The sequence below is a fragment of the Meriones unguiculatus genome, chromosome 9 (assembly GCF_030254825.1).
Source record: "Meriones unguiculatus strain TT.TT164.6M chromosome 9, Bangor_MerUng_6.1, whole genome shotgun sequence".
NCBI lineage: Eukaryota > Metazoa > Chordata > Mammalia > Rodentia > Muridae > Meriones > Meriones unguiculatus.
The window spans coordinates 118,132,376-118,151,856 of NC_083357.1; the positions used below are offsets into that span (position 1 = coordinate 118,132,376).

General features: G+C 55.5%; 1 protein-coding gene across 5 annotated transcripts in view; it reads left to right on the top strand.

Annotated features, from left to right (window-relative positions):
- The window catches only part of Ubac2 (UBA domain containing 2), a 144,857-nt gene that overhangs the window by 107,800 nt on the left and 17,576 nt on the right, over positions 1-19,481 (top strand). For 4 of the 5 annotated variants that reach the window (XM_060391651.1, XM_060391653.1, XM_060391652.1 and 1 more), the window contains one exon: positions 6,106-6,228. In XM_060391651.1, the coding sequence (XP_060247634.1) occupies positions 6,106-6,228 (123 nt within the window). Of the gene's footprint in view, positions 1-6,105; positions 6,229-16,107; positions 17,076-19,481 lie in introns of those variants that run through there. The other variant, XM_021644490.2, reaches the window with a different exon arrangement.

Sequence of the window (19,481 nt, forward strand, 5' to 3'; positions counted from 1 at the left end):
AGTGGAGCTGACAGCCTAGCTTCTCTGACTTGCATCCCATATTCAAGGTTCCCACGTGTTGCAATACATGCATGATTTTCCCGTGTTTTAGAGGGTAAAGCTACAAGTACAACTGTGTGCTGCAGGTGCCACTGCGGTTCTTTCTGTCACCTGAGCAGCCTGATTCAGAAGAAGCTCCTGTCACCTGTGGCCTCTCCGACACAGCTACTTTCCTCAGCATCTGTTCCACAGAGTGCTCAGAGCGAGAGCTGTGAGTGAGTCCTGACCTTGATGTGACAGAAGAGACAGTCCCAATAAAGTGTCACACAGCTTTCCTAGAGGTGCCGTCCTCAGGGAGTGTGGCAGTGGCACCGTTACCCGTGGGCCTCTCAGAGCACGCTGGGCCCTGCGGGGACAGGCCCTGCGGGGTGAGCAGAAGCGCTGCCGCAGAGCCAGCACGGCTCATTTGGCTGCACTGTCCCTGTGCTCGTTCGCTTTTTGATGTGACTTGATTTGAGAACAGTTCTCAGCACATTACTGTGTTTTTTTTTTGTCAACACAGTTGAGCCTGCCGGAGCTGGGCCTTTATGACTCTTCTCCTGTGAGTGCGTGAGTGTGTAGTGTCAGATGTGGGCCGATAAAAATCTGCAGTGAAATGAGAACAAGGCGCAGGTACTCTGTTTTCAAGTGAAGCTGGAGCTGGAAGCTTCTGACACGGCCTGTGCCTCCTGCAGAAGCTGTGCCTTCATGCTTTTCTCACTGCTCTCACTGACCTTTTTGATGAAATTCAGCCCCATAAGATAGGATCAGTCAAAATCTAACACTTTTCCAAGCCTGACTCATTAGGTGACATTTGTAGAAATCATTTCTATTTTCCATTGTCTTTTGGTGTCTTCATGAGAAAGAAGACATTGTACAATCTCATGGCATTTAAGCAGACAGGTAGGTGACTGATCCTCTTTGAAGGTATGAAGGTTATAAACAACTCCAGTTCTCTGTTGCATTTTTCCCGAGTCACTCTTTGGTTGTGTTTGAAGGCCATAGATAAGTTTAGAGATGGAAACCCGAAGCAGCATGTTACTGTGTGTGGGTTAGCGTGAGCACCCTTCCTTCCCACCAGAGCCCCGTGTCTGTGGGCCTTCAGAGACAGACACACCTGTACTTCCTTCGTGTTGAAAAGCCTGAGGTTTCGTGGAACCTTACCAGCACCCCGGCAGTCTGAACCTTCCAAGTGTGCAGAGGGCAACAGCCAGCCAGAAGCCCAGCGCTTCCAGAGCGTGAGCCATGACACATCTCTCTTCAGAGGCTGTAACCTGGGTTTCCCAGTCACGCTGGGCCAAGGCCTTCTGGTGGAGTGATGGGACCGCTGGCATGTTGCATGCCATGCTCTGTGGCTCAGCACGTCCCCTAGGTGACGGTGCTCTGTACCCCTCACTTCTCCCTCAGTCTCGTGTGAGTGGACACACTGCTTGGACTTGGGATGGCCACCCAAGGAGCTCCCGTCCCTTGCAGATCCCTCGTGGAGTCAACAGCATAGAAAAGGAGGAGTGGGCGCACGGGCGCATCTGGCGTGTGGGCCCATGCAGGGGCGCACAGGAGCGAGGGCGCTTTCAGAGAGAAGGCTTCGCACTGCCACACTGCAGCACTGCCTTGTGATGAAGAAGCACTCAGCTTCAGAACCGTCTGGTCCGCCCCCTGAGGGTCCCCCGTGGGAAGCCAGACTCAGGCGCTCTCCTGTGGATCCTGCACGAGACTGTCGATAGAGCCTGGGCAGAGAGAGAGGAGGACATGAACGAAGAACGGGGAAAGCCTCAGGGCAGGGGGCATACTCCGAGGGGTCAGACCGAGTCACCTGCAGCAATAAGGGGCACTAAGAGGTGGTGCAGGATTGAACGAGTTTGGACCCCTGAGACAGGACAGATGTTCAGACGTTGTGACATAGGTTTTCCGCTGTGCCGCTGTGGGAGCTGGGTACAGGCTGGATTGGAGAAAGCACCAGTAGCAGCCAAGTCATCAGGAGGCTGTCATGATCTCGGCCTACAAAGACGGAGGCCGTTGCAGACTGCACACAGGAAGAACAGGTCGGCTTTGGAGTTGGGGTCTTGAGCTGCGTACGAAGCGGAGAGCTGGCCCAGGGAGCTGGGCTGCTAATAGGTTAAAAGCTGTCGCTCATCCTGGTGAAGCAGTTACCATGATCAGGAGTGAGAGCCAATGGCTGACGTCACAGAAGTGGATGGCATCTCAGGGAGGAGATTAAGATGAAAGGGGAGATCTGGGGTCACTCTCGTTTTGACAAGTGTCACCTCTTGCTCTGTCATTACTTGCAGTTACAAGTGCCAGAGGGCACTCCAGTTTTGACTTAACATTTAATAATTTTTTGTAGAACTAAAATTAGGCAGGAAAAAAAAAATAGCAAGGTAAGGTTTCCACATACTTTCCAGAAAAGTCCAAATGAAAGTGCGTCATTCAGGATGGGCAAAGTCGCTTGTGCCCAGGACTTCCAACAGCTTGGAGGGGAAGGAGTGAAAGAAGGACAGAGGGACTGGACAGACACCGCCAGCTGCCCCTGTGCTGTGCTTGAACTTGGCTGGAATTACCATGCCAGGTAACACACATTCACATCTCCAGCTGATGGCTACATGCAAGAAGAGGGGATGAAGGGAAGAATTGAGTTTCTGGGCACACGTGCCCTGTGTCTGTGCTGGACAGTACACTTCCATTCATGGTTTTCTGCAGAATATGTGGGAGGCCTGACCATGCCCAGTCTGTGCCTGTGCGAGTTCTTCATGTGTGCTGAAGCCTACAAGTCAGGAGGCCTCAGCCTAGGAAGCCTGTGGTCTCCTGTGCAGGAGCCCACCTCCTTGCTGCCAAATAGACAAGTCAGAAAGGCACATTTGCCACGTGGCCTGGTCCACAGATACACAGTAGCACCCTCCTTTATCACAGCCACGTGGCCTGGTCCACGGATACCCTGTTGCACCTCGGTTCTCACGGCTGCCTAACAGATGCCTGGCCTGTGTTAGGAGCCAGCAAACAAGTGTCCATGCCTGTGGCCAGGGTGACTGAAATTGAATCCGCATGGGCTTTACCAGGTCTTCTGCTTGCTCAGTCAAAGAGAAAATATTTGTGACTGAGTTCGCAGCTGGCGCTGAGCTATGGTGAAAGTAGTTCCATATCTCAGGAGAGAGCCACGGTGGGTGTCGCTACTCTGTCAGGAGAAAGGTCGTCACTGGCCAAGAGTTCGGTGTAAGGAAGGGTCCCCATACCTCTGTGCCCCTCCTCAGGATAGCCTCATCCCCAGTCCGTCTCCAGAAACACTGCCCTAGCCCAGCCCGCCAGCCCAAGGCAAAGGCAAGAGAGAACTGTGGCTGAGGGCGGCCATGCTGCCAGACCACCTTCTCCTGAGCCGAAGACTCCGAGCCCGCCACCATGGAGCCTGCGGGGGAGGCAGCAGTTTGAAGGCTCTCGGCCCCCAACTAGTCAGCAAGATCATCGCACAGAGACCGAAACCGTGCCATCGCAGCAGGCAGGGTCTGTGTCGCTCGTCACCCGGCTCCTCCTGGCTCGCCCGACCCCTGCTGCAGAAGGACAGTCTGGCTTCTCACATGGCAATTCACTCTGGGCCTTGTATCATCCCTCCGCTCTATTTTCCAAATAGCGGATGCATTGCTAGATTGTGTCTGTGTTGATGGACGCTGCTGTCCTTTCCTCCTCCGTCAGGAAGCACTTGCTGCACAGTGGCCTTGGGGTGGCCGCCTGGCTCCGTCCTCGGTGCCGCCTGCTCAGCTGCCAGTGCACTTGTCCCCTCAGCTAAGCTCTCCGGGGCCATAGCTGGGCCTCTCAGCACAGCCCTGTTCTCCTGGATGCTCCGAGGACAGGCAGCATGTGCACGCTGATGAACTCAGCGTGGCATCCTCAGAGCTACGCAAGGATTCTCCGTAGTCCGTGGCCTCCCGTCACCTCCCTCACCTCCCTTACCTCCTTCATGTCCCTCACCTTTGTCACCTCTCTCACCTCTGTCACCTCCCTCACCTTTGTCACCTCTCTCACCTCTGTCACCTCCCTCACCTCTGTCACCTCCCTCACCTCCTTCATGTCCCTCACCTTTGTCACCTCTCTCACCTCTGTCACCTCCCTCACCTCTGTCACCTCCTTCACGTCCCTCGCTTCTGTCACCTCCCTCACATCCCCCACCTCTGTCACCTCCCTCACCTCTGTCATCTCCCTCACCTCTGTCACCTCCCTCAATGTGTGTGTGCAAATGCCCACACATGTACACATACATAAAATGAAAAAACCTTTAAAACATTAGGAATTAATGTGTGTTTTTCATTAGAAATAGTTATTGTTGCTCATCTCAGAAAAACAACTGTTCATTTTCATAAGAAACTTCATTTAAAAATTACTTTGGCAATTAATAACTAGTATTTTTCAAAATATCTCTTCAAAATGCAAACTCTTTCCATCCACCTTTGTGAACTATGTGTTTGCTGCTTTTGAAGAAGCCGGTGTAAAGGAAGTGCTTCCTGTTTGTTCAGGCTCACACCTAACAGTGTGAGTGACACGCAGCCAGGCACTCCTGGGACTTTCTTTTTAAGTTCTTTCCTGCATCCTGGGGAGGGGGGAGCTGGTTCCTGCCCTTATCCTGGAGCATCTCCTGGACAGCTTCCCACTGGAGACTGAGTGCTGGATGTTAGCGTGGGAAGCACACACCCCAATCCTGACAGAAGCAGACTGTGGGAGCAGCCGGGAGAGCTCAGGGTTCCGAGAGTGTCCACAAATGCTGGTATTGGACTTTTGACACTGTCTCATTAGCATGAGATCAAGGTTTCATTTGCATTTCCTCAGCAGCAGTGACCTTAAGCCTATGTGTCAGGTATTTGTTGAGTCAAGGCTACTGTGTTTGTATTATCATTTTTTTTATTGTTAGTGTTTTGTATGTGTGTGTGAGTGTGCATGTGTGTACTTGTCTATTACATGTTCTGAACAATGTTTTTGTTTTTTTGACAAGAATTTATCTGTGTAGCTCTGGCAGTCCTTGAACTCACTGTGTAGACCAGGCTGACCTTAAACTCAAAGAAATCTGCCTGCCTCTGCCTCTGCCTCTGCCTCTGGGTTGCTGGGATTAAAGACATGTGCCACCACACCTGTCTCATGAACGTTTTTTAAATATAGAGTTTTTATTTTAACTTTGTCGTTTTGTTTTTGTCAGCAACAGCTGAACTTTTAATCAAAGTTCTTACTGGTGATAATTTTTAGCCATTTTTTCATATCTTTCTTTCATAAATCTCTCACAATGACATGAAAATATCCTCTTCTAAAAGCTTCCCATGCTCTAGCCATTAATCTGTGAAACATACTTCACCTGTGGTCAGAATCAAAGGTTCAACCTCTTTTTCATAGTTTTGGCCATGTCTTGTGTATTAAATGGCCTGGTTTCTCTGTGCCTTGGTTTGCCTCTGATTTCTTGACCTTGCTATTTGGTTGCTGGTTTGCTGGCTGGCCACATCCCAGCTTTCCTCTGCTCTGGATTCACAGATCTGCACATGGCGAAGAACAGGCATTTTTAGAAAGTACCTTGTCGTGCATTTTTCTCCAGGTTTGAAGCCAGAAGCGGCTTTCTCTTCCTTCTTTGGCATCCACAGAGCGAACGCTCAAGAGGTTGCTGACCCCAACTTGTGAAGCTCTTGCCTTCGCTCTCCAGCTTGTCACTGGACGTAGGCTTTAGCATACCTTAGGTCTCCTTGCACTAGAGATGCTCAGGAGTGAGTGAATACCAAAGCCAACTCGGCTTCTTCTTGCTTCCTTTTCCATGTGTGTCTCCACTACACCCTGCAAAGCCTTAACTCCTAAAATGTAGGCGTGGCCCATGTCAGGACAGGGTCTATGAGGCTGAGGTGGGCTAGGAGGCCTAGTGCGCCTTTGCCATTTTGTGTCAGTTGCACAAACACTTTACGCTGCCTGGTTGGGGCCTTTTCTCTTCTGTGCCTATAGCACAGGCTGTCTCATCCCCTGGTTGAAGGGGAAGTTCTGGGTTTGAGTCACTTAGCTCCAGCCAAGGTTGGGGGGGGAGACTCCAGGCACTGCAGGCATCTGCTTTCCTGATGGCCTTTGCTCTCTTTGTAGGGAGGAATGATCAACTGGAATCGGCTTTTCCCCCCGTTGCGTCAGCGACGAAACATCAACTATCAGGATGGCCCTCGGTCTGAACAGCGAGCGGCTCCACCTCCGGAAGTTTCTGAAGAGCAGGTATGGGGTTACCCGTGCTCAGTGGAACCCACACTGCAGGCTTGATGTACTGGGCCAGCAAGAAAGAAAAGCTTGATTTGGGAGCTTAGAGGTTGTTGGTGAAGTGCCTGCCAGGCAAGCCTGGGGACCAGAGTTCAATCTCCAGGACCCACGTGAAGCTGCCAACACCGGTAACCCCAGCCTATCCTGGGAAGGCTGTGCTTAGGCAGTCCAGGCTAGCCCAATTAGCCAGACTCCGAGCTCAGCGAAAGATGCTCAGCAGGCGAGGAAGGACACCAAAGGTTGACCTTTGCAGAGGCATGCAAGTGAGTGAGTACACACACGTGGTAGTACATGCCTAAAACCCAGGTGCACAGGAGGCTGAGGCGGAGGGTCTCGAGTTCTAGGCCACCTCGGGCCACCAAAACAGAATAAAAAAGAAATGAGTGAAGTTGGCTTCTTACAAGGTTAAAGAGAGGAGGAAGGTTGGAAGAGAGCACACATTCCTGTGGCTTTGACTTTTATGACTCTAAAACACACCTTAAGCTTTTCCTTGGGTTGTCTCCCATGGTGGCTCAAGACTGTGATTCCACTGGGGCTGGGCTGAACGTAGCAGCACGTGTGTGTGTGTGTGTGTGTGTGTGTGTGTGTGTGGTGGTGGTGGTGGTGGTTCTGTGCTGGGATTAAAGGTGTGTGCCACCACCTCCCAAACTTATCCTTAGTTTCTCGGTTAAATACTTTGGTGTTTGTGAGCGTCAGGGTCCCACGTGTTTGCAGTGTTTGTAAACGTGTTTGCAGTGCTGGTGAGAGCAGAGCCTGGAGCAAGCTGTGAGCACTGTGCACTGTGCTGTGTCCTCAGCCTGAGTTGTTCTAGCGATGTGCCTGTGTGCGAGTGTGTGCTTGTGAGCGCTGGGTCTGCAGAAACCAGCAGTGGCTGTTGGCCAGAGTGTGCTTCCGGGTGCTGGGACGCACGCTCCAGTCCCTGTGAGGGCGTGCGCTCCAGCCCTCAGCCTTCTTCTGACCCTTGACTTTATACAGGAAAGAAACAGTAGCTTTCTAAATCCAGAAAAAAATATTTTTAAGTTTTTCTACTATTCACATGTATGTAGTGCAGGAATTTTAGAGAGAGCTCTACAAGAAAACCTGGTCCCTGAGAACGGTGTCCCAGGGCTTCAGAACCGGGTAGTCAAAGAGAAAGTACAAGTGGCGAGCACCCTGCCACAAGCTGGTGCACCTTGAGAACCCACCCTTCCTTCAGCGTGTGAGCCACGCACCTCTGCTGGCTCATCGCCCACTGGAGGGGCATCCCAGCTCCTCTTTCTGTTCCCGAGAAGAGCATCCATGGAGGGAGCTGGGGTGAGGCTGGAGCGTATGTCCCCGGGTCATCTAAAGGTGACCCGAGAAGCCTAGGGGCAGGACAGCGCCTTTCAGGAGACACGCAGAGGAGCCCAGGCAAGTCTGCAGGAAGTCGCTCTGTTTCCCGGAAGTGCTCCGGGCTGTTGGTAGACATTGTCCAGAAAAAAGCCAAAAGTGACGAGGCCGCAATAGGGAAGTGAGCATTCTAGAGCCGGAGGGAGGAAAGAAGGCAGCAGCCTGCAGAAGGCCTAGCTCCTTCCTGCTCTGAGGACAACCGCACCCAAGTCATGTCCACAGACATTGGCTTGTCTGTTGCAGGCCGGCCGTGGGTACACGATCGTGAGAAGGAGGGGTGTGACAGCAGCTGCAGGCTGAAAGCCGGGGAGCTCCCACGGTGGGGAAAGGGTGGGTGAGGAAGCCAGGGTCTTTACACAGAGCTCACGGAAGCACAGTCTGTCAGACATCCTCACTTCGGTAGGCAGGTGTGCCACAGCATCTGCCTGCAGAGTCGCTTCCTCTCCTCTCCTTCCCCACACTGTCCTCTTTTCAGTGGTTCCTAGTTGTCCTTGACGACTTCATTCAGGTACATGAGGTGCTTCGATCTCCCCAACTTCCTTTTCCCTCTCCTGCTTTTGGGGGTTGTCTTGTTCACTGGTCCCCGAGAGTGATGAAGGCTGCCTGCATTATCGTGGGGTGGGGTTGTTTTCCGCCCTGGCTACACCCCCCACCCCGAGAAGTGGCTCTCTTCCCTACAGCCCCACCTTCCAACAGCGAGAGCAGGGTCTGTGCGCTCCCCGCTCCTGGTGCAGAGCTGCGGTGCTGCTGTGGGGTGCTGTGGCCGGGTCAGCACTCCTGGAGACGCCTCTGCTCCCTCAGACGCCCAGGTGGAAGCAGAGCCGACTCCCACCTCCACACAAACAAATACAACCTCAGACCACAAATAAGATTTTAATTGACAAGTAATGGAATTTGGTCAAATTTACTTCTGATTTTTTGTTTGTTTGTTTTTGTAAACTAAAGGGGAAAAAAATCAAACCCGACCCTTGTGCCCTCCCTAAACGTAGAAGGAAGCCCCTCAGGTGACGCCATGCCAATGACCTGAACGTGCTGAAACCAGAGCTGACAAAAGGTGAACTGCACTTCTCTCCCGGCATGTCTGACTTCATGTGGTCAGCCTGCCCAGCCCTAACAGCCCTGCCGTGTGCCAAAGACAAGGCTGTGGAAAGCAGAGGCCCCTGGAGACCAGGCGTGCGAGGAGGCCGGAGTAGAAGAAAAGCACTGCATTTCCAAGGGGGTGCCCAGAGGCGGTGTGGGGGGACGCTTATGGACAGGCAGCTGTGCTATTGGAAGGGAGAGCCCTGACCTGCCCTCACACTTGTGCATTTGGCCAGCACAGGGGGCAGCCCAGCTGCGTCTGGGTGGGGCCCCCTTCCGGTGGGCATCTTGATCTAGAAGCGTCGGAATTTGGGAAGTTAAAAACCAAGACACTGTTTGTTTTTGACACTCTGAGCTAAAGGGAAGTTAGGGCAAACCACACTCTGTTGAGCAAAGCTAGCAGCTGTCACTGAAGTGTGAGCCGCTGGAATGAATGCCGTGTCGCTCCGACGAGGTGGAAAGCTGAATGGAAGTGTGCAGGTTGTTGGAGAAAAGTGGTTAAGAATGAGGAGAGCTGGGAAGAGCATCTCTGTGTCAGTGTCCTCCCTTGCCATGTAGTTGTGAGGGAAAGGGTAGTCCACCTGCCAGCTGACGGTGACGGCACCATTGGTGGCTGCGGTTCCCTTCTCAGGTCAGCAGCCATGAGGCTTCCTCGAGTCACAGGAGGCTGCGTAAGGCCGCCCACGCCTGTGCTGCGCCGTGATGAAAGGCTGACGGCTCACGGTCTGCTCCTGTGGTGGGGGACTGCACGCCAACACAAACACACTCCGGGAAGGGAAGAGGGAGGCTCCCTAGTGACCTGTGGATTCTGCCGGGTCTTCACCCCAGTCCCAGGAACAAGCGCCGCATGTTACAGTTGGGGAACTTGGATGGCTGTGAGTAAATAGTTAGGAAAGGTTGCGAAGGAGCTGGTGTTATCCCCTGCCCTCTGGGGGCTGAGGGTCGTTGCAAGTGTGAGCCCATTATACTACATTAATACCAGCCGGGGCTGTGTGACAAAACCTTATCTGGAAAAGACAGAGCCTGGTCTACAAAGCAAGTCCTGGACAGCCAAGGCTACACAGAGAAACCCTAACTTGAAAAACCAAGGAAAAAAAAGAAGAGCAGAGTAGCCTTGTTGGACAGTGATCCCCATGGTTGGATTCTGAACAAAGCTGAGCAGAAGGGTGGGTTAGAGTCTGGGCTAGAGCCTCACTGCATGCCCAGACAATGGTTCCCTGGGGCTTTTAGACGGTGGGCTGAGGACGGCAAGGATTGAAGGGAAGGCTCCTCAGCACGCTCCCGTGAGGGGCTTCCTGCATTTGCCCTGCAGGTTGTCATCAGCCCGGCTCTGGTGGGACTGGGCGCAGCTGGTGGCCTGCTGGCGGCTCTGCCTCAGGTGGAAAAGGTGCCCCCGTAATGCGTGCTTCGAAGGGCTCTGGTGTCTTATGTCTCTGTCTTGTCCATCACTGGGCCTGACCACTTCACTGCAGTCCTCAACTGATCTGCTCTGGGCCTCTGTGTGTGTCAGGCTCTCTTTTTGGTGGTGAGAGATTGGCCCAGACATTGATGAGGTCATCAGCTATCGGCAAACAAGACAGCTGGTGGGTTGCCAGCCGTCACCCTTCCCACAGCTCCACAGGTGGGTCCTTGACGGTCTCTGATGAGCCTGCAGCGGGCCAGTCAGCAGTGAAAACACACTTACCTTCTCAGCCCTGAGAACACAGGCAGGCAGGCCAGCTCCGGCCAGCTCCGGCCAGCTCCGGCCAGCGGCACGTGTTGGTGACCAGAGCGAGCACCACGGTTGGTTCACCTTCAGCAGGAGAAGACGACTCTGCAAAGACCCGTCAAGCCTGGCTCTGTGGGCACGCGGTCCTTTCCGTCTGAGGAGGAGTGAGCGCAGGAGATTGCACACAAAGAAGGCGTCCATGCTCGTGCCAGACATCCTCACAGGGCAGCCTGGCTGTTCCAAACCCAAGGGCCTGGGGCTGTGTTACCTGCTGTTGTGCATGGCATGCCCAGCATCCAAGTCTTTGGGCTGCCACGCCCATCCCTAGTGCCCCGAAAGGTCCAGTACCAGGTCGCGACTAACCAGCCCTGAGGTGCTGCCGGTCACTGGGAAAGGCTGGTTGTCAGTGGCCTTGGGAATGTGCTCACAAGCAGCCCAGTGGAACCATCGGACTGCTGGCTGTGCATGTCAGAATAAGTAACCGCGGAGAACACCTAAGATGTCATTGGAACCCAGGGGTGAAAATAACCAGCCAGATTCTCACATCAGGCTCTTTCCTCCTTATGACTGTGTCCTTGTGCCCCCTTGCCCCTAGAGGAACGGAGAACATGAATTCAGAAAATTGAATGGCAAATTTGATGTTTTTTCATCTGACAGTGTAAACCTGATTAGTACCAGGTGACTTGTAAATGTGAGAAAATCTTTGTGGCCCGAGGATACCAAAGTCACCTTGTTGACATAGCTGTCACCAAATTTACATGTCACCTCACTGTAGAGACGGAGCACCGGGCTGTGGGAAGGCTTACAGGGGCAAGATGATGGGAAAGATGACGTGGGGTCTGACTGTCCACTGGACAGAGAGAAGGCTGTTCTGGCTCGGGTGCTGTCGTGGCCCTGCCTGCTTGAACACCGCCATAGTCAGGATGACGTTGGGAGGTCTGCTAAGCATTCCTGGGACATACGGGTGTTCGGGGGACAGATGGCCACAATTAGAAGCAGCTTGTTAGGGTTGGGAAAGCAGGCAGAGAGACACACCGTTCTCCTGCTACGGTGGCCAGCCAGCTCGCACGCCAGAGCTCTCTACCTAAGTGTGTGCATTTGTACAGCGTCTGTGCAAACTTACAATACACGCGCTGGGTAGCACGTCCTTGGAGTCGCGGGCCATGTTCTCAGCTGACACAGAATGGGAGAGCCTGGGCGCCGTCACAGGTTCTGAGACCCTGTGTTCTGGTTAATAGAAGATTCCAGTGTGCGCTCATATGCCTAGCCAGTGACACTGCTTGTGCGCCCTAGAAGTTTCAGGAAGCTGGAGCTGACTGGAAGGAGGAGGCCCTGGGAGAGCAGGCCCGGGCTCGTGTCCCTGGGGCCTCCTGCCGGCCAGCGGCACCATTGTGATGTTGTGCCCAAGAACATGGGACAAAGTGGCCATGGCTGAACCTGACCTTCTCCATGCTGTTTCTGTCTGATCTGAACACAGCTGCACTGAGATTACTGCCGCGGTGTAACTAATTCCTGAGTGGGGCTGGTTTGAAGAGTGGCTAGAGAAAGCTTCAGAAAAGCTTCTGCAAGTAGAGCTTCCTGGGTGGCTGTGGGAGTGCAGGCCAGGACGCCAGTGGGACACAGTGCAGGCCAGTGGGACACGGCACAGGCCAGGGGGACACGGCTCAGGCCAGGGGGACACGGCTCAGGCCAGGGGGACACAACGGCCTGGCTGTGAGGCTCCTGTTGGGAGTGGGCTAGAGGGCATTTTGTTACATTTTGGCAAAGAACTTGTCTGCATGTTCCAAGTTCTGAGACCCAGAAGTAAGTTTAAAAGTAACTAGTTAATTTGGTATTGGAAATTTTAATGTAGCATGGCTCCTAGGCTAAAACAGGGCTTTTCTGCCTGATCTAGATCACATTTGCAGTGAAACAGGAGCAAAAGGCTGAGCAGGATTTGAAAACTCTGCAGTCTGACCTAAAAAGCAGTGTGGAAAGGTGTAGACATTAAGGGCGCAGTTGTTAAAGAAATGAGTGGCATTTTCAAAGAAGCTAAGCAGAGTTCGCTAGAGGAACAGAATCTATAAGATGAGTATGTGTACCTGGGTGTCACAGGCATACACAGAAATATTAATAAGGAGGATTTATTAGCAGGCTGTGGCTCCACTGATTTAACAAATCTGTCAATGGCTGACTACCAGCAGAAGGTTCGAGAGTCCGTAGTTGTTCATTCAACGGTACTGGGTGCCCCAGCTGCTCTCCCTGGGCTGCTCTCCCTCAGTTGCTCTGCTCTCCCTAATTCCAAGAGTAGCCCTCCTGGGAACTGACCAGCCCAGCCCACAGCTATGGAGGACGTAAACTTGTAAACTCATTTGGAGACTTAAACAGTCTCTCAGCTCGCTGCTTACACGAGGTGAGTGGGAAGGTATTTCCCCAGGTTCCGCCACACGACACTCAGGCCATTGGAGGTCCAGGAGTGGGCAGCAGAGCATGACGCCATCCCAGATGCTTTGTTACTGGCAGGAGGACTCTGGGAATTTCAGATCCCAAGTTTCTACCCATATTTCAAAGGAAGGTCTGGGAGGCCAAGCGGTGTAGCAGAGTCACAGCACCTTCACCTGAGCAGGTGGAGACTGGCAGTGCCAGGGAAGGCAGTGGGGGCGGGGCTTCCCTCTCGACCCTGTGCCCTCCAGCCCAGGCCCAGGGCTCAGCTGCAGCGCGTCCTGCTGGGCTGCGGCCTTCATTCCGTCCCCCTGTGGCACGCCTGTTCTTGCTGGTGCAGTGGGGGTGTTCATGCCGTCTGTGTCGGTGCTAGAGAACTCTGTTTTAACAGGACTCCCAGCGAAGAGTTTGCGCTAAGTCTCAAAGAGACTTTGGACCTTTGGACATTGGTGGGATTACTAAGGCTGCTGGCACACAAGATGAACGAAACCTATTTTACTGGATGAGATGGCAGTGAGCTTTGTGGGTGAGGAGTGGATTTTCCTTTTTCTAAGATGGAATCTTAGGCCTCCCAGGCTGGCCTCAAATTTGTTGTGTAGTCACTGGTGGCTTTGAGCTCTGACCACCCCCCCCCCAATCTCCTAAGTACGGGGATTCCAGTGTGTGCTGTCCTGCCCACTTCATGCACTGTGAGGAGTTGAACCCAGAGCTTCATACATGCTCGCCCTTTACCAGCTGAGCCACACCCCAGACCTAGGCATGGAGTGTCCTGGCTTCAATACAAAATGCCCATCACAGGCGCCATGTTAAGGCCCGGCTGGCAATACTGGGGGTGAGCCTGTCTGGAAGAAGAGGGTCTTTGGGTCCAAGTCCTTAGGATGCCCTGTCCCTGGCACCTAACCGGCCTTCGCCTGTTTCCTTCTGCCATGATCTGAGCTGCTCCACAGTGCGGTCCCTACCCTGATAGACCAAAGTAAACAAAGTTCTCTCAGGAGATCCTTCTAGCCCAAGACAAGGAAAGGGCAGGAGTCCAAAGCCACACGGTGAGCCCTCTGGCCAGCAGCAAAGGGGAGAGGCCCTGCCTGGCGGGACTGCAGAGCCAGGGGAGCCACCCCCAGTGACAGGGTCTGCCCGTGAGCAAGGACCGCCCGTGTGGACCTGCAGAGCCCTCGCAGGGAGTAAAGCGCCAGCAGGGAACAGAAGAGGGCCTTGCTGGCCCCACAGCAGGAGGAGCTGGGCTGTGTCCACTCTCCTCTGTCAGCTGGGGCGGACACACGGTCCCGTGTGTGACTCAGACCACAGCAGGTGAGAAGTGCAGCCTGGGTACGGGTCCTGGCCTGGGACCCCAGAGGACGCTGGGCGGCATCTCCGCTGTGCTCTAAAACCTGCTCCTCTCCAAGCTCTTCCCATCACAGCTGAGGTGACGTGCTGTGACCCGTGGGCGTCTTTGCCCCCAGCTCTGGCTCCAAACCTCTTCAGGCCCCTGTCCCGCCCCTTCCTCTTGGCAGCAGTTCCCGTCACACGGATTCTGCCTCTTTCAGCTCCTCCCAGGCTAGAGCTGGCCGGAAAGCAGTGCCGAGATTGTGTCGGTGCGTGTGCTGGCCGGCACACGCTCTTCAACCACAAAGAAACGTGGAATGGTGCCTGGGCCCTCAGGCTTGCCCCCACCTAGCAGCAAAAGCTTGGCATTGGGAGTCTGGTTACTGCAAGTGTGTGTTTTATCAGTACAGAAAGTCGTGGATCCCTGTAGGGAGCAGGGCAGGAAATGTTTCTGTGGTTGGTGTTGCCAGACTGCTTTAGAGACAGAGAGACGAAGTCTTACGGAGCCTGGGCTAGCCTTGAGTTCACCGTGATGGGGTGGATTGGCTCCGGACTGTCTCCCGAGTGCTGAGTTCTGGGCTCTGCTAACCTGGGAAAGCAGGTTTCGGAAGGTTGGGAGATGCCACGCGCCTCAGCGTTGGAGCCACCCGCGCACAGAGTGCGGGAAGCCTTTGCACTCACACATTGGAGATGCTGTCTGTATGCCTGGCGCCTCCTGCCCCCAGTGGCCTTTGGTCCCAGCCGTCCTCAATGGCCACTGCCGCCTCTGCAGAAGACAGCGGAGTGTGGCCCTAGCACGGGCAGGAATGGCCATGCCAGCAGCTGAGCACACGGTCACCACCAGGGCTGAGACTACTGGTGCACTCATTGGCTGTGTGCCCCCCTGGCTGTGCTGAACACCCATACAGGGTCACACAGCGTGTGGCCATGTGCTCAGGCCTTCTCACAGCCTGGCCCTATTGCGTGCGCCTGTGTGCTCTCATATATACACAGTCGCGAGTGCACAAACACACACACACACACACACACCCTGCATCAGGGCCCAGAAGCCCTGGCTCCTCATCTGTCAGTGGATAGTAGTGAACACTGAGAGACCCTTAGGACATGAGTGGGGCGTCCTTCTGGGTGTGTCTTTGGGCATGTCTCCAGAGGCTTACCCGAGGAGGGGCGTCCACCTGGCTACGCTAGCACCCTCCGTGGCAGGGTGCCAGGCTGAGCACAGGGAAACGGGAGGAAGCTCTCGAGCTCCGGCATCTCGGGCACCATGTGCTGGTCCGCTGTGCGTGGAGCCCGGCTGTGCCTCCGCCTTGAGTCACTTTCTGTCAGAAGTTCAGCCACAGCACCCAGAGAGTGAGGAGCACATCAGGCTCACGCTGGGCCTTCCTGGTCATGCGTAGTCCGACCTTGAAAGGCTTGCCTTTGGGAGATTTCTGCTGCCTTTTTTTTTTTTTTTTTTTTTTTTTTTTGAGACAGAAAAAGAAAGGGATGGCTGGAGGGAGGTCAGAAAGGAGAGAAGGCTGGGCCAGCCTCAGGCATCGCCCTGGGAATGCAGTCCACTGTACTTGGCATTTTTACATGTGTTCTGGAGGATCAGGCCCAGGAGACTTCGGACTCACAAAGCAAACGATTTATCAGCTGGGTCCTCTCAGCCTCTTTTTTGTTTTGGTTATTTTTTGAGACAGGGTCTCATGTAGCCTAGGCTAGACTCAGATTGCCCCTGGAGCCCAGGATGACCCTGAACTCTTGGTGTTCCTGCTTGCACGGTCCAAGTGCTGGGACAGCCGGTCGTGCGGCTCGGACTTACCATCTTCTGACAGGTTTGACCAGAGGGGAATGGAGCTAGGTCTGATTTCGGGGCACTGGGCTTTCCCACAGTCCTGTGAGGAGCGCGTGCTGGTGTGCGCTCTGTGCTGCTGACCTGGTCCCCTGTCTCTCCACAGGTTGCCCGACTCATGGAGATGGGGTTTTCCAGAGGGGATGCCTTGGAGGCCCTGAGGGCCTCTAACAATGACCTCAACGTGGCCACCAACTTCCTGCTGCAGCAGTGACGCCCAGCCCCTGCTGTCGACACTGGTGTGTGCCCTACAGCCTGAGGGCAGAGCAGGTGAGAGGGCGGTCCCCGCTCTCCACTCCAGGATGGCGACGTGTGCAGCAAATGAGTTTGCCATTAAATTAGCATGTATTTTCTATATTTTTATGGGCGTTTCTCGGTTTGGAGAGTTGTCATTCTCTGTCCAGGCGCCTGGCGGTTGCAGGTTTCTGTGGCAGTTTATGGCATTGCAGACGGGGACAGGTCATGTGACCTCAGAACGGCTGTGTCACACTTCTCTTTACGGACTGGTGTGTTCTTGTAAGTTTGTGCTCACATCCCAAAGGCTGCTGCGCCCACACTGCACAGGCCGTGTCCTTCAGGCCTCAGCAAGGGAGGGAGCAGGACCTCGGCCTCCTGCACCCCAGTGTCTGTGCCAGCGTCTCCCGCTTTCAGTAAGGCACAGGTTCCGGGAGGTTCCCAGTACTTCTCTGGGGGTTATTTCGCTCAGAATGCCCTAGAGTCGCCGCTCGGGCTGGGGAGGATGCAGCAGAGAAAGTTGCTTCCCGGAGCCTTGTGCGTGGAGCACGGCGCTGGCCGGCAGCTCAGCCCCGGAGAGAAGAGCTTCCTCCAGCCTGCCTCCGGCTGCCACAGGCCCTTTGCACATACCAGCTCTTCTGGCAGTGGGTCTCCCCTGCCCCATTCTTGCCCTGTTGTGGAGGAGGCAGTGCCCACTGCGGAAGGGGTGGCCCTGGGAGCGAGAGCATCTCCAGAAAGTGACCATTGTCCTGTAAGCAAACTGCACTGCGTTCGTGCGGTGTGTCGAATTGATGCAAACTTGGGTGTGTGATACTTACAATAAAGTTTTTATGTGTTTTACTTTTCAGTAGTCTCTATTAGACTTCCCCAAACAAACTTTACTCTAGGCAAAGCCACCGAACAGAGAAACGAGCGCGTGGTCCCTGAGAAAGCCGAGGCCTGCGGCGCGCTCCCTCCTGCCACAGCCTGCTGTGCAGAGCAGGCTCCCTCCTGCCCGGGCCCTGCTGTGCAGAGCAGGTTCCCTCCTGCCCGGGCCCTGCTGTGCAGAGCAGGCTCCCCTCCTGCCCGGGCCCTGCTGTGCAGAGCAGGCTCCCCTCCTGCCACAGCCTGCTGTGCAGAGCAGGCTCCCCTCCTGCCACAGCCTGCTGTGCAGAGCAGGCTCCCCTCCTGCCACAGCCTGCTGTGCAGAGCAGGCTCCCTCCTGCCACAGCCTGCTGTGCAGAGCAGGCTCCCCTCCTGCCACAGCCTGCTGTGCAGAGCAGGCTCCCTCCTGCCACAGCCTGCTGTGCAGAGCAGGCTCCCCTCCTGCCACAGCCTGCTGTGCAGAGCAGGCTCCCTCCTGCCCGGGCCCTGCTGTGCAGAGCAGGCTCCCCTCCTGCCACAGCCTGCTGTGCAGAGCAGGCTCCCTCCTGCCACAGCCTGCTGTGCAGAGCAGGCTCCCCTCCTGCCACAGCCTGCTGTGCAGAGCAGGCTCCCTCCTGCCACAGCCTGCTGTGCAGAGCAGGCTCCCTCCTGCCCGGGCCCTGCTGTGCAGAGCAGGCTCCCCTCCTGCCACAGCCTGCTGTGCAGAGCAGGCTCCCCTCCTGCCCGGGCCCTGCTGTGCAGAGCAGGCTCCCCTCCTGCCACAGCCTGCTGTGCAGAGCAGGCTCCCTCCTGCCCGGGCCCTGCTGTGCAGAGCAGGCTCCCCTCCTGCCACAGCCTGCTGTGCAGAGCAGGCTCCCCTCCTGCCACAGCCTGCTGTGCAGAGCAGGCTCCCCTCCTGCCACAGCCTGCTGTGCAGAGCAGGCTCCCTCCTGCCACAGCCTGCTGTGCAGAGCAGGCTCCCCTCCTGCCCGGGCCCTGCTGTGCAGAGCAGGCTCCCCTCCTGCCCGGGCCCTGCTGTGCAGAGCAGGTTCGTGGCCCTGCAAGCCCCGTGCGCGAGCTGCCGCGGCCCGCCTGGCCTGTGAGGACCCTGGCCTCCTTCCTCACCAGCCAGGGCCCCTGTGACGATGCGCCTGGACGTGGCCGAGCAAAGCGAGCCACTGAGCCCCGCCGTGCGGTGACTGCGAAGCACCGTTCAGCACGCAGGCGCGGAGCCCTCGCCCTCCCCGGCTCAGCAAAGGAGGGCACTGCCAGCCGCAGCTCGTGCTCCCGGGAGCAGCACCGTGCTCCCAGCCTGTGCACGCTCAGCCGGCCTCCCCGCCGATGGGATGTCGGCGGGGCCAGAGAGCTCAGGCCGAGGGCTCGGACGGGTGCAGGCTAGCCCCCGTTTTCCGGCACGCAGCACGCTGGAACGGCAAAGAGCAGAGGAGAGCCATCCGTACTGAATGGACGTGTCCCTCTGTGGCCAACAAAATCGCTGTCAAAACAACTCAACAGTTTATGCCGGCTCACACTTGCCGGAGCGGGAGGTCACACTGTGTGAGGGAGACACGCTGCTGGAACATGAGGTCACACTGTGAGGGAGACACGCTGCTGGAACATGAGGTCACACTGTGTGAGGAGGCACGCTGCCGGAACATGAGGTCACACTGTGTGAGGAGGCACGCTGCTGGAACATGAGGTCACACTGTGTGAGGAGGCACGCTGCTGGAACATGAGGTCACACTGTGTGAGGAGGCACGCTGCCGGAACATGAGGTCACACTGTGTGAGGGAGGCACACTGCCGGAACATGAGGTCACACTGAGGGAGACACGCTGCTGGAACATGAGGTCACACTGTGTGAGGAGACACGCTGCCGGAACATGAGGTCACACTGTGTGAGGGAGGCACGCTGCCGGAACATGAGGTCACACTGTGTGAGGGAGGCACGCTGCCGGAACATGAGGTCACACTGTGTGAGGGAGGCACACTGCTGGAACATGAGGTCACACTGAGGGAGACACGCTGCCGGAACATGAGGTCACACTGTGTGAGGAGGCACGCTGCTGGAACATGAGGTCACACTGTGTGAGGAGACACGCTGCCGGAACATGAGGTCACACTGTGTGAGGGAGACACGCTGCTGGAACATGAGGTCACACTGTGAGGGAGGCACGCTGCTGGAACATGAGGTCACACTGTGTGAGGAGACACGCTGCTGGAACATGAGGTCACACTGTGTGAGGGAGACACGCTGCTGGAACATGAGGTCACACTGTGTGAGGGAGGCACGCTGCTGGAACATGAGGTCACACTGTGAGGGAGGCACACTGCTGGAACATGAGGTCACACTGTGTGAGGAGACACGCTGCCGGAACATGAGGTCACACTGTGTGAGGGAGGC